General features: G+C 47.4%; 1 protein-coding gene and 1 long non-coding RNA gene across 2 annotated transcripts in view; both read left to right on the forward strand.

Annotated features, from left to right (window-relative positions):
* Nucleotides 1–14,903, forward strand: part of ubr2 (ubiquitin protein ligase E3 component n-recognin 2) — a 132,204-nt gene extending 117,301 nt beyond the window's left edge. The window contains exons 39-45 of the mRNA XM_079583267.1: nucleotides 4,414–4,501; nucleotides 4,901–5,031; nucleotides 5,102–5,210; nucleotides 7,693–7,896; nucleotides 8,934–9,104; nucleotides 11,333–11,434; nucleotides 14,458–14,903. Coding sequence (XP_079439393.1) covers nucleotides 4,414–4,501; nucleotides 4,901–5,031; nucleotides 5,102–5,210; nucleotides 7,693–7,896; nucleotides 8,934–9,104; nucleotides 11,333–11,434; nucleotides 14,458–14,599 — 947 coding nt within the window. The 3' untranslated portion in view covers nucleotides 14,600–14,903. The remainder of the gene's footprint in view (nucleotides 1–4,413; nucleotides 4,502–4,900; nucleotides 5,032–5,101; nucleotides 5,211–7,692; nucleotides 7,897–8,933; nucleotides 9,105–11,332; nucleotides 11,435–14,457) is intronic.
* Nucleotides 4,497–4,674, forward strand: LOC306982818. Its single transcript, XR_013794237.1, has 2 exons — nucleotides 4,497–4,563; nucleotides 4,624–4,674. It is a non-coding gene; the product is annotated as an uncharacterized lncRNA (long non-coding RNA).
* Nucleotides 14,904–22,122: the final 7,219 nt, after the last annotated feature.

Below are 22,122 nucleotides of genomic sequence, written 5' to 3' on the forward strand. Positions count from 1 at the left end.
TAACCCTAACCAGTGCTCTAACCAGTGTCCTAACCAGTGTCCTAACCAGTGTCCTAACCAGTGTCCTAACCAGTGTCCTAACCAGTGCCCTAACCCTAACCAGTGCCCTAACCAGTGCCCTAACCAGTGTCCTAACCAGTGTCCTAACCAGTGCCCTAACCAGTGCCCTAACCAGTGTCCTAACCAGTGCCCTAACCAGTGCCCTAACCAGTGTCCTAACCAGTGTCCTAACCAGTGTCCTAACCAGTGTCCTAACCAGTGTCCTAACCAGTGCCCTAACCAGTGTCCTAACCAGTGTCCTAACCAGTGTCCTAACCAGTGTCCTAACCAGTGTCCTAACCAGTGCCCTAACCAGTGCCCTAACCAGTGCCCTAACCAGTGTCCTAACCAGTGTCCTAACCAGTGTCCTAACCAGTGTCCTAACCAGTGCCCTAACCAGTGTCCTAACCAGTGTCCTAACCAGTGTCCTAACCAGTGTCCTAACCAGTGTCCTAACCAGTGTCCTAACCAGTGTCCTAACCAGTGTCCTAACCAGTGCCCTAACCAGTGTCCTAACCAGTGCTCTAACCAGTGTCCTAACCAGTGTCCTAACCAGTGTCCTAACCAGTGCCCTAACCAGTGTCCTAACCAGTGCCCTAACCAGTGTCCTAACCAGTGTCCTAACCAGTGCCCCAACCAGTGTCCTAACCAGTGTCCTAACCAGTGTCCTAACCAGTGCCCTAACCAGTGTCCTAACCAGTGTCCTAACCAGTGTCCTAACCAGTGTCCTAACCCTAACCAGTGTCCTAACCAGTGTCCTAACCAGTGTCCTAACCAGTGTCCTAACCAGTGTCCTAACCAGTGTCCTAACCAGTGCCCTAACCCTAACCAGTGCTCTAACCAGTGTCCTAACCAGTGTCCTAACCAGTGCCCTAACCAGTGTCCTAACCAGTGTCCTAACCAGTGTCCTAACCAGTGTCCTAACCCTAACCAGTGTCCTAACCAGTGTCCTAACCAGTGTCCTAACCAGTGCCTTAACCAGTGCCCTAACCCTAACCAGTGTCCTAACCAGTGTCCCAACCAGTGCCCTAACCAGTGTCCTAACCAGTGCCCTAACCCTAACCAGTGCCCTAACCAGTGCCCTAACCCTAACCAGTGTCCTAACCAGTGTCCTAACCAGTGCCCTAACCAGTGCCCTAACCAGTGCCCTAACCCTAACCAGTGTCCTAACCAGTGCCCTAACCAGTGCCCTAACCAGTGTCCTAACCAGTGTCCTAACCAGTGCCCTAACCCTAACCAGTGCCCTAACCAGTGCCTTAACCAGTGCCCTAACCCTAACCAGTGTCCTAACCAGTGTCCCAACCAGTGCCCTAACCAGTGTCCTAACCAGTGCCCTAACCCTAACCAGTGTCCTAACCAGTGCCTTAACCAGTGCCCTAACCCTAACCAGTGTCCTAACCAGTGTCCCAACCAGTGCCCTAACCAGTGTCCTAACCAGTGCCCTAACCCTAACCAGTGCCCTAACCAGTGCCCTAACCCTAACCAGTGCCCTAACCAGTGCCCTAACCAGTGTCCTAACCAGTGCCCTAACCAGTGCCCTAACCCTAACCAGTGTCCTAACCAGTGTCCTAACCAGTGCCCTAACCAGTGCCCTAACCAGTGTCCTAACCAGTGCCCTAACCCTAACCAGTGCCCTAACCAGTGCCCTAACCCTAACCAGTGCCCTAACCAGTGTCCTAACCAGTGCCCTAACCAGTGTCCTAACCAGTGCCCTAACCCTAACCAGTGCCCTAACCAGTGCCCTAACCCTAACCAGTGTCCTAACCAGTGCCCCAACCAGTGTCCTAACCAGTGTCCTAACCAGTGCCCTAACCCTAACCAGTGTCCTAACCAGTGCCCCAACCAGTGCCCTAACCAGTGCCCTAACCAGTGCCCTAACCAGTGCCCCAACCAGTGTCCTAACCAGTGCCCCAACCAGTGCCCTAACCAGTGCCCCAACCAGTGTCCTAACCAGTGCCCTAACCAGTGCCCTAACCAGTGTCCTAACCAGTGCCCCAACCAGTGCCCTAACCAGTGTCCTAACCAGTGCCCTAACCAGTGCCCTAACCAGTGTCCTAACCAGTGCCCCAACCAGTGTCCTAACCAGTGCCCTAACCAGTGCCCTAACCAGTGTCCTAACCAGTGCCCCAACCAGTGTCCTAACCAGTGTCCTAACCAGTGTCCTAACCAGTGTCCTAACCAGTGTCCTAACCAGTGTCCTAACCAGTGTCCTAACCAGTGTCCTAACCAGTGTCCTAACCAGTGTCCTAACCAGTGCCCTAACCAGTGTCCTAACCAGTGCCCTAACCAGTGTCCTAACCAGTGTCCTAACCAGTGCCCTAACCAGTGCCCTAACCAGTGTCCTAACCAGTGTCCTAACCAGTGCCCTAACCAGTGTCCTAACCAGTGCCCTAACCAGTGCCCTAACCAGTGCCCTAACCAGTGTCCTAACCAGTGTCCTAACCAGTGCCCTAACCAGTGCCCTAACCAGTGCCCTAACCAGTGTCCTAACCAGTGTCCTAACCAGTGTCCTAACCAGTGTCCTAACCAGTGTCCTAACCAGTGCCCTAACCCTAACCAGTGTCCTAACCAGTGTCCTAACCAGTGTCCTAACCAGTGCCCTAACCAGTGCCCTAACCAGTGTCCTAACCAGTGTCCTAACCAGTGCCCTAACCAGTGTCCTAACCAGTGTCCTAACCAGTGTCCTAACCAGTGTCCTAACCAGTGTCCTAACCAGTGCCCTAACCAGTGTCCCAACCAGTGTCCTAACCAGTGTCCTAACCAGTGTCCTAACCAGTGCCCTAACCAGTGTCCTAACCCTAACCAGTGTCCTAACCAGTGCCCTAACCAGTGCCCTAACCAGTGTCCTAACCAGTGTCCTAACCAGTGCCCTAACCAGTGCCCTAACCAGTGTCCTAACCAGTGTCCTAACCAGTGTCCTAACCAGTGCCCTAACCAGTGTCCTAACCCTAACCAGTGTCCTAACCAGTACCCTAACCAGTGCCCTAACCAGTGTCCTAACCAGTGCCCTAACCAGTGTCCCAACCAGTGTCCTAACCAGTGTCCTAACCAGTGTCCTAACCAGTGCCCCAACCAGTGTCCTAACCAGTGTCCTAACCAGTGCCCCAACCAGTGCCCTAACCAGTGCCCTAACCAGTGTCCTAACCAGTGTCCTAACCAGTGTCCTAACCAGTGTCCTAACCAGTGTCCTAACCAGTGTCCTAACCAGTGTCCTAACCAGTGCCCTAACCAGTGCCCTAACCAGTGTCCTAACCAGTGTCCTAACCAGTGTCCTAACCAGTGCCCTAACCAGTGCCCTAACCAGTGTCCTAACCAGTGCCCCAACCAGTGTCCTAACCAGTGCCCTAACCAGTGCCCTAACCAGTGTCCTAACCAGTGCCCCAACCAGTGTCCTAACCAGTGTCCTAACCAGTGCCCTTTTACCCCATCAGACTCTAAACCTCCTCAGACTCTAAACCTCAGACTCTAAACCTCAGACTCTAAACCTCCTCAGACTCTAAACCTCAGACTCTAAACCTCCTCAGACTCTAAACCTCAGACTCTAAACCTCAGACTCTAAACCTCCTCAGACTCTAAACCTCCTCAGACTCTAACCCTCCTCAGACTCTAAACCTCAGACTCTAACCCTCCTCAGACTCTAAACCTCAGACTCTAAACCTCCTCAGACTCTAAACCTCAGACTCTAAACCTCCTCAGACTCTAAACCTCCTCAGACTCTAAACCTCAGACTCTAACCCTCCTCAGACTCTAAACCTCAGACTCTAACCCTCCTCAGACTCTAAACCTCAGACTCTAACCCTCCTCAGACTCTAAACCTCAGACTCTAACCCTCCTCAGACTCTAAACCTCAGACTCTAAACCTCCTCAGACTCTAAACCTCCTCAGACCCTAAACCTCCTCAGACTCTAAACCTCAGACTCTAACCCTCCTCAGACTCTAAACCTCAGACTCTAACCCTCCTCAGACCCTAAACCTCAGACTCTAAACCTCCTCAGACTCTAAACCTCCTCAGACCCTAAACCTCCTCAGACTCTAAACCTCAGACTCTAAACCTCCTCAGACCCTAAACCTCCTCAGACTCTAAACCTCAGACTCTAAACCTCCTCAGGCCCTGGCGTTCCTGGCGTTAGCGAGGCTAACCCTGCGTTAGGGTGAAGTTAAAGGGACTATATGGAGTCACATGCTCCTCCATGTCCTCGTGTGTAGAACGAGCTCAGACCTGTTCACCACGACGGCCTCTAACATCCTGCACTGTCACTCTTAATATAGAACCCGCAGTTCCATGTGAGGCCTGAGGTGGCAGTATTGAGTTTACATGTGACCAACCTGCATCTAGTTCCTTTAAGTTAACTTGTTTTTATTCCTCTGTCTCAGACGACGTGTCGATGGAGCAGGACGGAGCTTCTCCAGAGGAACATCTGGTGCTCGAGCTGCATCACGTCCTGCAGACTCACCTGGACAGGTAGCCCCGCCCACTAACCAATCAGAGACAGGGAGCCCCGCCCACTGACCAATCAGAGACAGGTAGCCCCGCCCACTGACCAGTCAGAGACAGGGAGCCCCGCCCACTAATCAATCAGACAGGTAGCCCCGCCCACTGACCAATCAGAGACAGGTAGCCCCGCCCACTAACCAGTCAGAGACAGGTAGCCCCGCCCACTAACCAATCAGTGACAGGTAGCCCCGCCCTCTGACAGGTAGCCCCGCCCACAGTCATCCTTAATAATACTGTATTGTTTGTGGCGATATGTTTCTGTTTTGATACTGAACTTAGTGAACTTGACCATCACAACATGGCCGCCACAGCTGGGTTGCTATGGCGACGTCCTGTCCACAGTCTCTTATACATGTGTGTTCACAGTGCACTCCCGCCTCCGGCCTCTGGGTGGCAGCTGTGGCACTGTGTCAAAGCTGCTCTGCTTCCGTTTCTTCGCTGCGCTGCCATGTTCTTCCACTACCTGCACTCGACGGCGCCCCCTGCTGAGCTGCTCTGTGAGTCACACACTCAGCTTCATCAGCACCAGCAGAAGGCGCTATTTCTGACTCTGCTGCTATGTTACAGTGTCAGACAGCGACCAGTGGGAGGCGCTGTGTAGCTACCTGAACCTGCCTTCGAATCTGCTTCTGCTCTACAGCCAACAGCGCCCCCTGCTGGAGCCGCTGATTCACAGGTGAGTGATCGGCTGACCCTCCCCCAACTCTCCCCCAACTCTCCCCCAACTCTCCCCCAACTCTCCCCCAACCCTCCCCCAACTCTCCCCCGACCCTCCCTTAACTCTCCCCCAACTCACCCTTAACTCTCCCCCAACTCTCCCCCAACTCTCCCTTAACTCTCCCCCAACTCACCCTTAACTCTCCCCCAACTCTCCCCCAACTCTCCCCCAACTCTCCCTTAACTCTCCCCCAACTCTCCTCCAACTCTCCCCCAACTCTCCCTTAGCTCTCCCCTAACTCTCCCCTAACTCTCCCCCAACTCTCTCCCAACTCTCCCCCAACTCTCCCTTAACTCTCCCCCAACTCTCCCTTAACTCTCCCCCAACTCTCCCCCAACTCTCCCCCAACTCTCCCTTAACTCTCCCCCAACTCTCCTCCAACTCTCTCCCAACTCTCCCCCAACTCTCCCTTAACTCTCCCCCAACTCTCCCCCAACTCTCCCCCAACTCTCCCCCAACTCTCCCTTAACTCTCCCCCAACTCTCCTCCAACTCTCCCTTAACTCTCCCCCAACTCTCCTCCAACTCTCTCCCAACTCTCCCCCAACTCTCCCTTAACTCTCCCCTAACTCTCCCCCAACTCTCCCCTAACTCTCCCCTAACTCTCCCCTAACTCTCCCCTAACTCTCCCCCAACTCTCCCCCAACTCTCCCCCAACTCTCCCCTAACTCTCCCCCAACTCTCCCCTAACTCTCCCCCAACTCTCCCCTAACTCTCCCCTAACTCTCCCCCAACTCTCCCCTAACTCTCCCCCAACTCTCCCCCAACTCTCCTCCAACTCTCCCTTAACTCTCCCCCAACTCTCCTCCAACTCTCTCCCAACTCTCCCCCAACTCTCCCTTAACTCTCCCCTAACTCTCCCCCAACTCTCCCCTAACTCTCCCCTAACTCTCCCCTAACTCTCCCCTAACTCTCCCCCAACTCTCCCCCAACTCTCCCCCAACTCTCCCCTAACTCTCCCCCAACTCTCCCCTAACTCTCCCCCAACTCTCCCCTAACTCTCCCCTAACTCTCCCCTAACTCTCCCCTAACTCTCCCCCAACTCTCCCCCAACTCTCCCCCAACTCTCCCCTAACTCTCCCCTAACTCTCCCCTAACTCTCCCCCAACTCTCCCCTAACTCTCCCCCAACTCTCCCCCAACTCTCCCTTAACTCTCCCCCAACTCTCCTCCAACTCTCCCCTAACTCTCCCCCAACTCTCCCTTAACTCTCCCCCAACTCTCCCCCAACTCTCCCCTAACTCTCCCCCAACTCTCTCCCAACTCTCCCTTAACTCTCCCCCAACTCTCCCCCAACTCTCCCTTAACTCTCCCCTAACTCTCCCCTAACTCTCCCCTAACTCTCCCCTAACTCTCCCCCAACTCTCCCCTAACTCTCCCCTAACTCTCCCCCGACTCTCCCCCGACTCTCCCCCAACTCTCCCCTAACTCTCCCCTAACTCTCCCCCAACTCTCCCCTAACTCTCCCCCAACTCTCCCCTAACTCTCCCCTAACTCTCCCCCAACTCTCCCCCAACTCTCCCCTAACTCTCCCCCAACTCTCCCCTAACTCTCCCCTAACTCTCCCCTAACTCTCCCCTAACTCTCCCCCAACTCTCCCCCAACTCTCCCCCAACTCTCCCCTAACTCTCCCCTAACTCTCCCCTAACTCTCCCCCAACTCTCCCCTAACTCTCCCCCAACTCTCCCCCAACTCTCCCCCAACTCTCCCTTAACTCTCCCCCAACTCTCCTCCAACTCTCTCCCAACTCTCCCTTAACTCTCCCCCAACTCTCCCCCAACTCTCCCTTAACTCTCCCCTAACTCTCCCCTAACTCTCCCCTAACTCTCCCCTAACTCTCCCCCAACTCTCCCCTAACTCTCCCCTAACTCTCCCCTAACTCTCCCCTAACTCTCCTCCAACTCTCTCCCAACTCTCCCCCAACTCTCCCTTAACTCTCCCCCAACTCTCCCCTAACTCTCCCCTAACTCTCCCCTAACTCTCCCCCAACTCTCCCCTAACTCTCCCCTAACTCTCCCCTAACTCTCCCCTAACTCTCCTCCAACTCTCTCCCAACTCTCCCCCAACTCTCCCCTAACTCTCCCCCGACTCTCCCCTAACTCTCCCCTAACCCTCCCCCAACCCTCCCTTAACTCTCCCCTAACTCTCCCTTAACTCTCCCTTAACTCTCCCCTAACTCTCCCCTAACTCTCCCCTAACTCTCCCTTAACTCTCCCTTAACTCTCCCCTAACTCTCCCTTAACTCTCCCTTAACTCTCCCTTAACTCTCCCCTAACTCTCCCTTAACTCTCCCTTAACTCTCCCCTAACTCTCCCCCAACTCTCCCCTAACTCTCCCCCGACTCTCCCCTAACTCTCCCCTAACCCTCCCCCAACCCTCCCCTAACTCTCCCCTAACCCTCCCCTAACTCTCCCCCAACTCTAAAAAGACTGATTTCTGCAGGTGGTGCTCGGAGCCCAGAGTGCGGCAGCGCCTGGAGATGTTCAACGCGGGGTCCGGGTCCAACGCGGGGTCCGGGTCCAACGCGGGGTCCGGGTCCGGGTCCGGGCCCGGGTCGGTGCTGGTTCGGTTCCCGCGAGCCTCCAATCGTCTGGTGGATCTTCCTGAAGATTACAGCGTCCTGATCAACCAGGCCTCCTCCTTCACGTGAGAACATTCACACAGAGGAAGGGCATCTGACTCATGCATGTCATGTGTCAGAAATGCATTACTGAGTATCTGGAACTTTATGGTGGAGCTCGGCGGTTTATTTCCCCCAAAAGTCTTGGTCAGATGGTTTGCACAGGAGCAAATAAACCCTGTCATAAGTGATGTGTCAGTGTGAGGGTTAAAGGAACACTGAGATATGTTCTTACCTGAGCTGTGACGAGTTCTTTAGGACCTGTCTGATCTTCAGTCACGTAAACACAGCGCAGACGGCGTTAGCATTTAGCCTCTCCCTCTCTCCTCTATAGCTCCAAAACAGGTCAAGATAGAAGCTACCAAGCTCTTCCACGTTTTCCCTATTTAAAGGGGCTGGAAGCAAGTTCGCCATTTTATACTCACTACTGCCACCTCTGGCCATATGTGTAACTGCACCTTCTATATTAAGCTCGTGCATGACGGCAATTCCGGCCGAAGTGATACATTTTTGAGTGACCGTACAGGATTTTAGAGGCAGTTGTGGTGAACAGGTCTGAGCTCATTCTACACATTAGGACATGGCTAGAACATGTAGGTGGAGGAAAATACTTAATTTTAACATTTTTAAACTCCTTATAGTCCCTTTAAATATGGTTACGTGAAGTGTTCCACTACAAAGTATAATTACACACAATTAAACAATGTGGATTTTCTAAGCGGATAAAAGGGGGGACTATATTGTAAGGCGTAATAATACCAGGAGTAGTTAAGTATCTTCACTTTACTGCGCGGATGCCAAACTACTCCTGGTATTATTACGCCTTACAATATAGTCCCCCCTTTTATCCGCTTAGAAAATGTGTGAATGTTCAGGTTAGTGTTAATAACGTGTCATGTGTTCATGTGTTCATGTGTTCATGTTAATAACGTGGTGTTCATGTGTTCATGTGTTCATGTTAATAACGTGGTGTTCATGTGTTCATGTTAATAACGTGGTGTTCATGTGTTCATGTTAATAACGTGGTGTTCATGTGTTCATGTGTTCATGTGTTCATGTCCAGGTGCCCCCGCTCGGCCGGGGACCAGGCCCGGGCCCCCACGCTGTGCCTCGTCTGTGGGACGCTGCTCTGTTCTCAGAGTTACTGCTGTCAGACGGAGCTGGACGGAGACGACCTGGGAGCCTGCACTTACCACGCCCTCACCTGTGGCGCGGGGGCGGGGCTATTCCTCAGGTAGCTCACCGGGGGCGGGGCTAGCAGACCTGTGGGCGGGGGCGGGGCTATTCCTCAGGTAGCTCACCGGGGGCGGGGCTAGCAGACCTGTGGGCGGGGGCGGGGCTATTCCTCAGGTAGCTCACCGGGGGCGGGGCTAACAGACCTGTGGGCGGGGCTGTAGAGAATACAGACTTTTAAAATGTGTTTAAAATTCTTTAGGCGTAGGAATGGAAAAGGTTTTATTTGTGTTTATTTGTGATCCACAGGAGTCGTTTGTCTCCTTTAGTCATGATTCCTCAGTAACACTTTACATTACGGGCCGCTAAGTTCGTGGTACTTACAGTGGTACTTACAGTGGTACTTACAGTGGTTAGTACTAGCATTTACTGTGGTATTTCTAGGTTCTTAGTGTGGTACTAAAAGTGGTAATTGGGGTTAGGGTTAAGGTTAGGGAGACACAGAGTTACCACAGAGATACAGTGGTAATGCTCTTAGTAATGAAGGTTGTACTTCTATTTACTTTGGTACTTTAATTGATTGTTTCTAGTAGTTACAGTGATACATCTATGGTACTTATTGGTAATTCAAGGATACACATCAGCAACTCATAGGTAGTAAATGTGTTGCTTCTACAAACTGAAGTCATTTCTAGGATTGTGTGACTATAAAACAACATAAATCAGCATGAAGGAAAAGAAGAAGTACTTACTAAGTACATTACTAAGAGTTACCACTGTTTCTAGAAGTACATACATTGTAATTTTCACTATAGTATCCTTTAAGTACCACAATAAGTACCTAGATGTACCACTATTATTACTAGAATTTACCACTGTAATTACCACCATGAGTACCATTGTAAGTATCACTGAAAGTACCACCGCAAGTACCACGATAAGTATCTAAAAGTACCTCTGTAAGTACCAAGGACTGACCGGCCCGTAATATAAAGTGTTCCCGATTCCTCTGATAAACCTGCACCCAGAGCCACATGAATCCACTTTATCACAAACTCAAGTGTGTTTAAGAATCTGCCACACGTCGTAATGAGCCTGAATCTGTCGTCTCTAAAAACGCTGAGAAAAACATCTGAGTCGCGCTGAAGAAACATCTGCTCCAGCTCGTCCTCCAGGGCAGAAGTGCCGTCACACAAACGCAGAAACAAACTTCACTAACCACCGGTTTAACTTTAGGAATCCTGTTATCTGTTATCTGAGGGATTCTGTCGCTAAATATTTGAACACATTTGAAAATGATGAAACTAGACACTGTAATACACCTGAATACACCTGTGATGAACAGAACTGAAATAAATGAAGAGCAACAACTTGTGAAAATCCAAACTCTGGACATTTGATCTGGAAATGACCACGGCCCTCGTTAGTTCCTCGTGTTTTGAATGGCCAGCGGTCCTGCAGCAGCTGGTGCTCTGAGAGAGAGGAGGACGTGAGCAGATGGACAGAACCAGCTCAGAGAGAGAGGAGAACGTGAGCAGATGGACAGAACCAGCTCAGAGAGAGAGGAGAACGTGAGCAGATGGACAGAACCAGCTCAGAGAGAGAGGAGAACGTGAGCAGATGGACAGAACCAGCTCAGAGAGAGAGGAGGACATGAGCAGATGGACAGAACCAGCCGTCCTGCAGCAGCTGGTGCTCAGAGAGAGAGGAGAACGTGAGCAGATGGACAGAACCAGCTCAGAGAGAGAGGAGAACGTGAGCAGATGGACAGAACCAGCTCTGCAGCAGCTGGTGCTCAGAGAGAGAGGAGAACGTGAGCAGATGGACAGAACAACCATCTCCACACCTTCAGATCGCTCTTTATTGTTTCTCAGTCGGCCTCATAATCACCGACCAACGAGGTCCGGCCCACAGTTTTGTAGGACATAGAAATAAAGCTTGTGTCAGACGCGAGCGCCGTCTGCCACAGGTCACCACTGCAAACTATATATATACTATATATATACTATATATATACTATATATATATACTTTATATATACTATATATGTCACAATGTTTCAGCTTTATGTTCTGTTAAAACAACGGGAAACTCACGGCCAGACATTTTCTGAAGATCCTGTTTTCAGTCACAGCTCAGTGAAGAGAGAAGTGTTTCATAAAACAGGCAATATCTGCGTTTCTCAGTTTGTCTGGGTTTACAGTTTGGTTGTGTTTCTCTGTCTGGGTTTACAGTTTGTGTGGGTTTACAGTTTGTCTGGGTTTACAGTTTGGTTGTGTTTTGTTGCAGGGTGCGTGAGTGCCAGGTGCTGTTCGTTGCAGGAAAAACCAAAGGCTGTTTTTATCCTCCTCCGTATTTGGACGATTACGGAGAAACTGACCAGGGCCTCAAGTGAGTCACAGCAGCTACTAAACCCTAAAGCACAACTACCTTAAACCCACATTAACAACTACTAAACCCTAAAGCACAACTACCTTAAACCCACATTAACAACCCTAAACCCTAAAGCACAACTACCTTAAACCCACATTAACAACTACTAAACCCTAAAGCACAACTACCTTAAACCCACATTAACAACTACTAAACCCTAAAGCACAACTACCTTAATCCCACATTAACAACTACTAAACCCTAAAGCACCACTACCTTAATCCCACATTAACAACTACTAAACCCTAAAGCACCACTACCTTAATCCCACATTAACAACTACTAAACCCTAAAGCACCACTACCTTAATCCCACATTAACAACTACTAAACCCTAAAGCACAACTACCTTAAACCCACATTAACAACTACTAAACCCTAAAGCACATCTACCTTAAACCCACATTAACAACCCTAAACCCTGAAACATTAAAAAACCTAAAACATTAAAGGCCAGTGTTTTTACAGACTGAGACATGCTCTTACCTAACCTTAGTCGTGTAAATTTAACCCCCCCATTTTCTTTGTCCGTGCGCTCACACATACGCAGCCTCTCCCACATGTCACATAGCTCCGAAAAAGCTCACGATAGAAGCTACCAAGCTCTTCCACGTGTTCCCTATTTAAATAAAGTTACGTGAAGTGTTTTCATGCCAAGTATATTTACACAGAAATGTAACATGTGGATTTTATAAGCAAATAAAAAGGGGAACTATATTGTGAGGTGTAATGATACAGGAGCAGTAACTCCTAAAGACTTCCCGCTCACTTCCGTCAGTAGAAGCTGCGTGACTTGTAGAGCAGCAGAGAACAGTTGAAGAACCTGGATAACTTGTGAACGATGCCTTTTACGTGCATCGTGCCGGGCTGTGATAACAAGCAGAAAGTATATAGTGTAGTCATGTTTCACAGATTTACAACGACACAGGACTCAGGAGCTCCACCATGAGGTAGGAATGTGCAGCACTTTCCCAAAATATATTTTCTGCTTGTTGTAAAAGGCTCTGTACAAGTCACGCAGCTTCTACTGACGGAAGTGAGCGGGGAAGTCTTTAGGAGTTACTCCTCGTATCATTACGCCTCACAATATAGTCCCCCTTTTTAATTGCTTATAAAATCCACATGTTACATTTCTGTGTAAATATACTTCGCATGAAAACACTTCACGTAACTTTATTTAAATAGGGAACACGTGGAAGAGCTTGGTAGCTTCTATCGTGAGCTTTTTTGGAGCTATGTGACATGTGGGAGAGGCTGCGTATGTGTGAGCGCACGGACAAAGACCAGACGGGGATATATTAACTCGGCTAAAGTGAGGTAAGAACATATCTTAGTATGTAAAAACGGTGGCCTATTCCTTTAACAACCCTAAAACATTAACAAACCCTAACCCTAAAATATAAACAACCGTAATCCCACATTAACATAAATAAACAACATAAACCCTCGTTTTGTCTCTAAAGCCTCGTAGTTTTGTCTCTAAACCGTCGTCGTTTTGTCTCTAAACCCTCGTTTTGTCTCTAAACCCTCGTTTTGTCTCTAAACCCTCGTTTTGTCTCTAAACCCTTGTTTTGTCTCTAAACCCTCGTTTTGTCTCTTAACCCTCGTCGTTTTGTCTCTAAAGCCTCGTCGTTTTGTCTCTAAACCCTCGTTTTGTCTCTAAACCCTGATGTTGATGTCTCTAAACCCTCTTCGTTTTGTCTCTAAACCCTCGTCGTTTTGTCTCTAAACCCTGGTTTTGTCTCTAAACCCTCGTCGTTTTGTCTCTAAACCCTCGTCGTTTTGTCTCTAAACCCTGGTTTTGTCTCTAAACCCTCGTCGTTTTGTCTCTAAACCCTCGTCGTTTTGTCTCTAAACCCTCGTCGTTTTGTCTCTAAACCCTTGTTTTGTCTCTAAACCCTTGTTTTGTCTCTAAACCCTTGTTTTGTCTCTAAACCCTGGTTTTGTCTCTAAACCCTCGTCGTTTTGTCTCTAAAGCCTCGTCGTTTTGTCTCTAAACCCTCGTTTTGTCTCTAAACCCTCGTCGTTTTGTCTCTAAACCCTCGTCGTTTTGTCTCTAAACCCTTGTTTTGTCTCTAAACCCTCGTCGTTTTGTCTCTAAACCCTCGTCGTTTTGTCTCTAAACCCTCGTCGTTTTGTCTCTAAAGCCTCGTCGTTTTGTCTCTAAACCCTCGTTTTGTCTCTAAACCCTGATGTTGATGTCTCTAAACCCTGATGTTGATGTCTCTAAACCCTGGTTTTGTCTCTAAACCCTCGTCGTTTTGTCTCTAAACCCTCGTCGTTTTGTCTCTAAACCCTCGTCGTTTTGTCTCTAAACCCTCGTCGTTTTGTCTCTAAACCCTTGTTTTGTCTCTAAACCCTGGTTTTGTCTCTAAACCCTTGTTTTGTCTCTAAACCCTGGTTTTGTCTCTAAACCCTGGTTTTGTCTCTAAACCCTGATGTTGATGTCTCTAAACCCTGGTTTTGTCTCTAAACCCTGGTTTTGTCTCTAAACCCTGATGTCGATGTCTCTAAACCCTGGTTTTGTCTCTAAACCCTGGTTTTGTCTCTAAACCCTGATGTTGATGTCTCTAAACCCTGGTTTTGTCTCTAAACCCTGGTTTTGTCTCTAAACCCTGATGTTGATGTCTCTAAACCCTGGTTTTGTCTCTAAACCCTGGTTTTGTCTCTAAACCCTGATGTTGATGTCTCTAAACCCTGGTTTTGTCTCTAAACCCTGGTTTTGTCTCTAAACCCTGGTTTTGTCTCTAAACCCTTGTTTTGTCTCTAAACCCTGTTTTTGTCTCTAAACCCTGGTTTTGTCTCTAAACCCTGATGTTGATGTCTCTAAACCCTGGTTTTGTCTCTAAACCCTGGTTTTGTCTCTAAACCCTGATGTCGATGTCTCTAAACCCTGGTTTTGTCTCTAAACCCTGGTTTTGTCTCTAAACCCTGATGTCGATGTCTCTAAACCCTGGTTTTGTCTCTGCCGTGCTGCTGAAGGCGTGGGAACCCGCTGAGGCTGTGCAGAGAGCGGTACCTGAAGATCCAGCGCTTGTGGAGGCAGCACGCCTTGGCCGAGGTCATCGGCCACGCCCAGGAAGCCAATCAGACCCTGGCCGCCATCGACTGGCAGCACCTGTGACCAATGACATGGACTCTTTTCATGAGAAACACCTGTGCACCGGACTCGTGCTTTGTGCGGATTGTTTTCATTGTTTACGACATGAAACCACGTCATATAAATGTGGCCTGAAGGGGGCGCTGTCGGACTGAAGTGGACTGAAGTTTTTTTTGCTTTGATCTCGTGTTATTTTCTGACTTTTACTAGTTTTATTTAGAACGAGTCCAGATCTGCCTCGGCTGTGTTTAAACTGTGGATATGTGAATTGTACAAACGACTGTAAATGTTTGTTTGAATGAGACAATAAAGGTTTTTCAGCACTATGTGGTCTATGAGGTCCTTCACAGGTAATGCAGACGAGTTCTGAGTATCGTCCATGTGAAGTGGCCACACGTGTGGTCTATAAGGTCCTTCACAGTAATGCAGACGAGTACGGAGTATCTTCCATGTGAACTGGCCACACATGTGGTCTATAAGGTCCTTCACAGGTAACGAGTTCTGAGTATCGTCCATGTGAACTGGCCACACGTGTGGTCTATGAGGTCCTTCACAGTAATGCAGACGAGTTCTGAGTATCGTCCATGTGAAGTGGCCACACGTGTGCAGGTGCTGAGTGTGAGTGCTGTCGATCAGTGGCAGCGTGAGGAGGCAGGAGGATTCCAAACACACATGTAAGACAAAGATTTATAGGTAACATAACCAGTTCTACTACATCATGAAGACACAAATGAAAAGAGGAATTCTTCATGTCAAGCAGCAGCTGTGGTTTGAAATGGATCTGAGGAATCAAACATGGACGCGATGAAGAACACACTGGATTCCAAACATGTTTTGAAGGGGATTTCATGACATGATCGCTGGACAGTCAGGTACTACACACTCAAGCCCACACATATTGAAATAAACCTGGGAGCGGGAGGAAAGCGGCTAGATTTGTCTCAAGAGTCAGAGAAATGTTGGGTTAGGTGTTAGAGTTGGTGTTGCTGAGCTAGTCCAGTTAATTCCACACACAAAAATAACAAACTAACATAATCCCAAATGTGAAACTGATATTTTTTTGGACCAGTGCAAAGGTTGGCCCACGTACGTCATCCGCAGTCTCCCGTTCCACTGCATTATGTGAGATTGGGTATGCACCTTCTACAATTGGAACCAAAGGTCAAAGGTCAAAGGTCACTGTATATAATGTTCAAATGTCCATAAAGCATATGTGACATGATGGGAGGAATAAACAACTAATGGTTCAGATTTCCATAACAGTAACGTGCGATATCAGAAGAAACACAACAAGTCCAGTCGAAGAAGATCCAATGCATCGCCCTTTATTTGGTCAAAACATAATCCCACAAATAGTTAGAACCTAATCCTTATTTTGTCAAAAATATATCCATCCCGTATCACCCACTGCATTCTTCATTTCCCGCTTACGTTGTCAAAGCCTAATCCATAATTCTGTTCAGCTTTTTCTAAGACCCGCCCCCTTCTTGGGACACGCCCCCTTTTAAATGTTCCAATAAGATCCCACACCCTGAGTGACCCTACGTGAAGGTTTCATGTTTCTGCCCTGCACAACAGCTCTCGTCTGCACCAGCCATGATGCACACATGGCTGTGGCAATCCAAGAACCAAACCCCCTAGTGGATAGTCTACTTATTAAATCTCAAATAAATGATATTCCCACAACTTTGAGCTCTGAGGCGTCTGGTCTGATCTGGAGCTGCTGAACATCATTCTAAATATGTCAACCTGTTGAGAAGAAGAAGAGATCAGGTCAGCTTCCATTTCCAAATCATTCATTATTATTTTCACAAGAAATATTATGTTAACTGACACTTATTAAAACACCTATATGAAAGGATAAAGTCTCCAGGTCTGTTTTTGATGAGGATAAAATATAACCTGGTTATAATTTGAAAAGAGTCAATTTTGCTGATGTGAGACCTTTAGATGAAGAATGTTTATCCCCCGATAGACATTCTTTTGAATGAAGAAAACTCTTTAAAACAAACTCCAACAGCCTCAGTGCTTCAATGTAAAGAGACAAAAACAGGTTCAGAACAGTTTCATAAAGTCAGGACTCACCTCAGTGTCTCCAGTCGACAGTGAGGGCTCTGTTTAAGGACGAGGAGCTCCTTCACGTCTGACTCTCTCAGTCTGTTAAAACACAGCTCCAGCTCAGTGAGATGTGAGGGGTTGGACTTCAGAGCTGAGGCCAGAGAGGAACAGCTGATCTCTGACAAACCACAGTTCATCAGTCTGAATAACAATAAATGAAGTTATTAAAGTCCAGAGTTAACACAGATAAAAAACACAAAGTCTTGATTAATAATGAACATGAATTAAACTCAGTAATAGTTAATAAAAAACAATTTGTTTGTGTTAAAACTTGAGCTCTGACACAGAGACAGTGAACTGACCTGAGAGTCTGCAGGCGACAGTCTGTGCTTTGCAGAAAACCACACAGATGAGACACTCCTGAGTCAGACAGGTCTGTGTTACCACTCAGGTCCAGCTCAGTGAGATGTGAGGGGTTGGACTTCAGAGCTGAGGCCAGAGAGGAACAGCTGATCTCTGACAAACCACAGCGAATCAATCTGAACAAGGAATAAATTAAGTGATTAAAGTCCAGAGTTAGTGCAGATAAAACAAGTGTAGTGATTAGGGCTGGTTCCTACTTGGTACTGACCGAAAAGCTCCAGTAGGGGGCGGTATCGAAAACCTTTTTTTTTTCGGTGCTAATTTTCTGTACTTTTTCTCTCCAAACGTCAATAAATGATCCACAGTGAGTCTAAAAAGCCTGAACTCATGAGCAGCTTCAGCACAAATGCAGAAGCAAAGCTATAACTTACTATTCACCTTATTCCGCCCCGCCCACTTTTGCCTCTTTTTGAGTTTTCTCGGCACCTCGTTTTCCAGACACTTCATGTCGAGCGCGAAGCCCGTTCATTTACACGAAGAACGAGGGGAAATATTCTGATGTTTAGTCGATTGATTTGTGTAAAATGTCCGATGTTCATTTGCACCGACATGTCGACACTGCAGCGTTTCTCTGTCGGCCTGAAAACAGCTTTGTTTTCGTGTAGTGACTGATTTTATGTGGATTCTCCAGCCCCATGTTAAGACATAGGAGAAAAGGGGCGGGACCAATTCATGGCGGCGCCCACGCGAGCCTCCGGAATAAGGGGAATAGCTTTGAGATGGCAGAGATGGCAGAGCCGCAGCCTGAGCCAGGACTAAGCCAGGACTTACAGTAAACTGGTTAAAAGCCAGGACTAAACCAGGACTGAATAAGAAACTAGACTCTTAAACTAGTCTCTCTAAAGCAGTGACAACACGGTATGACAACGAGAAACACATTGGCTTTACCTTTAGCTTTAGCCCCGCAGAGCCTGAAGTTACGCGCTGTTGTTTACAACTCCAGCTGCACCAATTTTTACTGAACATCATACAGACTGTTTTCTTTTTGTTAAGTTGTAAACATGATTCCTTGACCCACTTTTGGACATCGGTCATGGCAGATGTTAACAATTTTGAAACTTCTTGTGTAGATTTTGCTTAAATGACAGCATCGTCTGCGTAGAGCTGGACATTGACATTTCGGCACACTTTGGGTAGGTCATTAATATAGATACTAAATAGAATAGGTCCTAAAATGCTTCCTTGGGGGACCCCTGCTGGGCAGTCAAGGTAAGGTGATTTGGAGCCAGAAAGAGAAACACATTGTTGTCTGTGAGAGAGATATGATTCAAACCAGTCTGAGCTGCAAAAGGAGCAGGAGGTTTACAGGAAAACATGTGACCTGCTTCAGCCAATCACAGACCCAGGTGTGTCTGTGTGTGTGTGTGTGTGTGTGTGTGTCTGTGTGTCTGTGTGTCTGTGTGTGTGTCTGTGTGTGTGTGTCTGTGTGTGTGTGTGTGTGTGTGTGTGTGTGTGTGTGTCTTTGTCTTTGTCTTTGTCTTTGTGTGTGTGTGTGTGTGTGTGTGTGTGTGTGTGTGTGTGTGTGTGTGTCTTTGTGTTGTTGACACAGGGACGGCTCCGCTCAGAGTCCAGTCACTTCACGGTCCTTTTATGGAGCTCCGTTTCCTGTATTAATTTGACCTCTGACCTCCCGCCTTAGCTCTACATCAACAGCACATTCTGCTAAAGTAAACACAGTCACATGACAGTTTAGAGTCAGGGATATACAAATGTACTTACAGGGAAATACAATTTGAGCATCTGCAGACAGGAAACATCATGTTCAACCAAGAAGACCTGGAGCAGGTGGGTCTGGACCTGAGCGAGGCCTCGGTCTACTCCGGACTCTGCACTGAGATCTTCAAACGAGAGAGTGTCTTCAACCAGTCAGTCTACTGCTTCATCCACCTGAGCGTGCAGGAGTTTCTGGCAGCCGTTTACCTTCACCACTGCTTTCAGAACAACAAGGAGGTGGTCAGGGGGTTTCTTCATGTAACCGAAGGAACCGTCATGAGGTTGCGTTCAAATAAGTGTCTCAAACAACGTCTTATAAAATGTGTAGAAAAGTCCCTGCAGAGTCCAAACGGCCACCTGGACCTGTTTGTGCGGTTCCTTCATGGCCTCAGTCTGGAGTCCAACCACAGACTTTTAGGAGCTCTGCTGAGTCCAGTCGACCAATCAGAAATCACAGAAGTCATTGAAAACCTTAAAAGGATGAGGTCTTCAGGGGAAGTCTCCCCCGACAGACAACATCTTCCACTGTCTGATGGAGCTGAAGGACCAGTCTGTGCAGCAGCAGATCCAGGACTTCTTGAAGTCTGGAGGCGGATCTAAGGAGGAACTGTCTGAGATCCAGTGCTCGAACAGACAAATGTCAGGACCATGGACAGAGAAGGGTTTAGGGTTAGGTGTTTGAAAAGGGACCCATCTCTGGTATGAGATCGGTTTTGCACGGGCCATTCCCCTGTCATGGTACCCCCTAGTCCCGGAGGCCTTCCGGTCCGCCCTCCTTCGATATTGGACACGAGTCCAGCCGGACTCGGCCATTTTGCCACCTTTATTGGTGTGTTTATGGCCAAAAGTCTGCCTGGCCAGGCGAGTACGATTCATGGTTTTATTAATTAATTTATTATTAATTTATGAATTTATTTAATAATGATGTATTTATTTATTTATTTATGAATAATGTATTTATTTATTATGAAGGTATTTATTTATTTAGAAGCAAAATGAAATGAAGTAATATTTAAGAAATGAAAAAACAAAAGAGGGAACATGTAAACATTCACAGGAATAAGTAAGTACACCCCCTGAATGTCACTGAAATGCAGCAGTTTTGTAAAGAGGAATGGTCCAAGATTCATCCTGATCGTTGTGTCTAATCTGCAACTACAGAGAAGCACTAGCATCACATTAGCATTTGTACTCGGCACTAACAGGACTGCAGAAATGTACACGGTGATGGTGAGTGGCCGTGTACATTTCTGTCATGAATTGTAGCGCATAAGGGGCTTGACGCTTGTGAACGATGACTAGACTTGACGTCCTTCGAGCTTAATTCCTGCTTCTTGTACCGGACGCCGCCATTACTCTGCTCCTGTCGGCGTCTGACTGCAGGAGGGAAAGGTCAGGTGAGTCGAGCTCTTTACAGGCGACAGGTGGCGCTCAACACCCACCTCACTACACTCATAACCTTGATTCCATAACAAATAGACTAAAATCAGCGCACTCGCTAATGCTAATGAGGCTAGTGCTAACGTCCACAGCAGCTTATAAATATACTCACTGATGAGGGTCTACACCTGTTAAAACATTGTTATTGAAAAGAAAGACACATTATTAAGTACTATTGGCACATAAATGCCAGTACCCAGTTCTATTGGAATCATCAAAATCAGAATCGTTTTTATTGCCATTGTTTGTAAACAGGTTCACAAACTAGGAATTTTTCTTGGTGAGACGTGCAATATTAAACAAAAACAAATGTAACACAGAGTTTAGATAAAAATAAGCTATAAACTTTAAACTATAGGGCTTTAGGGGCATGTGTAAGAATATTAAAATAAGATTAAAAAAAAGAAGTAAAATATGGTCGACGACAACAATTGACAGAACAACGGGACTGGATTTACATATTGTGTAAGTGTATAAAGTGATAACAGTGCGTACATACCACATAATGCAATAGAGCAGATTACAGTCTCCATTATCAAGCTGCCTATTTATTTATCATTAAATCAAGGTTATGACTGTAGTGTGGCCTTACAGCATGATCCAACTGGTCCCAATATGATATGTTTAGACTATGATCCCCACAAGTATTTCTACAGTTCTGGCTCATTTACAATGATGTTCCAAACCTGCAGCCGCTCCAATGGGCGAGGAAACCCTTCTCTTTGGTCCTCATGGCGGGAAGCTGACATTGCTGTACCACCCCCTGGTGGCTGGGGAGACTCTATAAGACACTGGTAAACAGGATTCCTATGTAGCTTTGGGCCTCAATTAAACTGTTTAAAAGCCTGGAGACAAAGAGCTTCTTGTTTTTCTAAATAATTGCCTTGACCCAAGTGACAATACTGGGCTAAGTCTCATGTTTTTAACCACGCTGGTTTTAGTATATTGAAGTTAAAACGTGGAAGCTTAAGTCTGTGATTAACAGGCTCTGGAGCTCTGTGGAGGCTCGTATCCGCACCACCCGCCCCGTATCCGGACCACCCGCCCCGTATCCGGACCACCCGCCCCGTATCCGGACCACCCGTCCCGTATCCGGACCACCCGCCCCGTATCCGGACCACCCGCCCCGCGAGGACTTTGATGGCAGGACAAGTCCCTCTGTTCCCTCGTCTCTAGAAACAGGAGTAAAGCGGGAATCAATTTAGAGAGAAAAAATTAAGCTGTCCCCTACGGGGACAATAAACAAACAAACAAACAAACAAACAAACAAACAAACAAACAAACAAACAAACAAACAAACAAACAAACAAACAAACAAACAAGACAGTCCATTATGACTTCCTTTTTAAAAGCTGGGGTACCAGACTTGTTGCTGTTGTAAATTACATTTATTTTTGCCACAGAGTTTGTTGTAAACACAGCAAAAAACTGATCTTATTGCATTGTCTTCACCAAAATGTTTATTGAGCGATTGGATGAAGCAGAATCTAAATTAGTGCAATTTATTTTGGGGGTGGTTCCCCCCCGCTTCACTTGGTCACGGCTCAAAGCTACATACGAGCATTAAACGTGCATATAAGTCACTTGCTTTAGCAATTTAGACGCAGAGGGAATGTGAGAGCAAGAAATGAGTTTGAGCCAAAACTAAACATTACATTTTTTGAACAGGAAAAATCAGGTGCTGCAGCTTTAAGTGGTTGGATTTTAAGAAAATTGAGTCAGACAATTCTCCCTCTTAACTAAAACAATTCCTTAAACACTGGCTGCTTGTCATGAACAATTATGAGGCACTGATTTACCTTTTACATGCCTAAAATATTTATTACAAAGCGAAAGTATGCACCAAAGCAAGTTTGGCAAGACAACGCGGAACCAACAGTATCTATGACACACCTCAGTGAAACCCTTTAAAT

The sequence above is a fragment of the Gobius niger genome (assembly GCF_951799975.1).
Source record: "Gobius niger genome assembly, contig: SCAFFOLD_64, whole genome shotgun sequence".
Taxonomy (NCBI): Eukaryota; Metazoa; Chordata; class Actinopteri; order Gobiiformes; family Gobiidae; genus Gobius; species Gobius niger.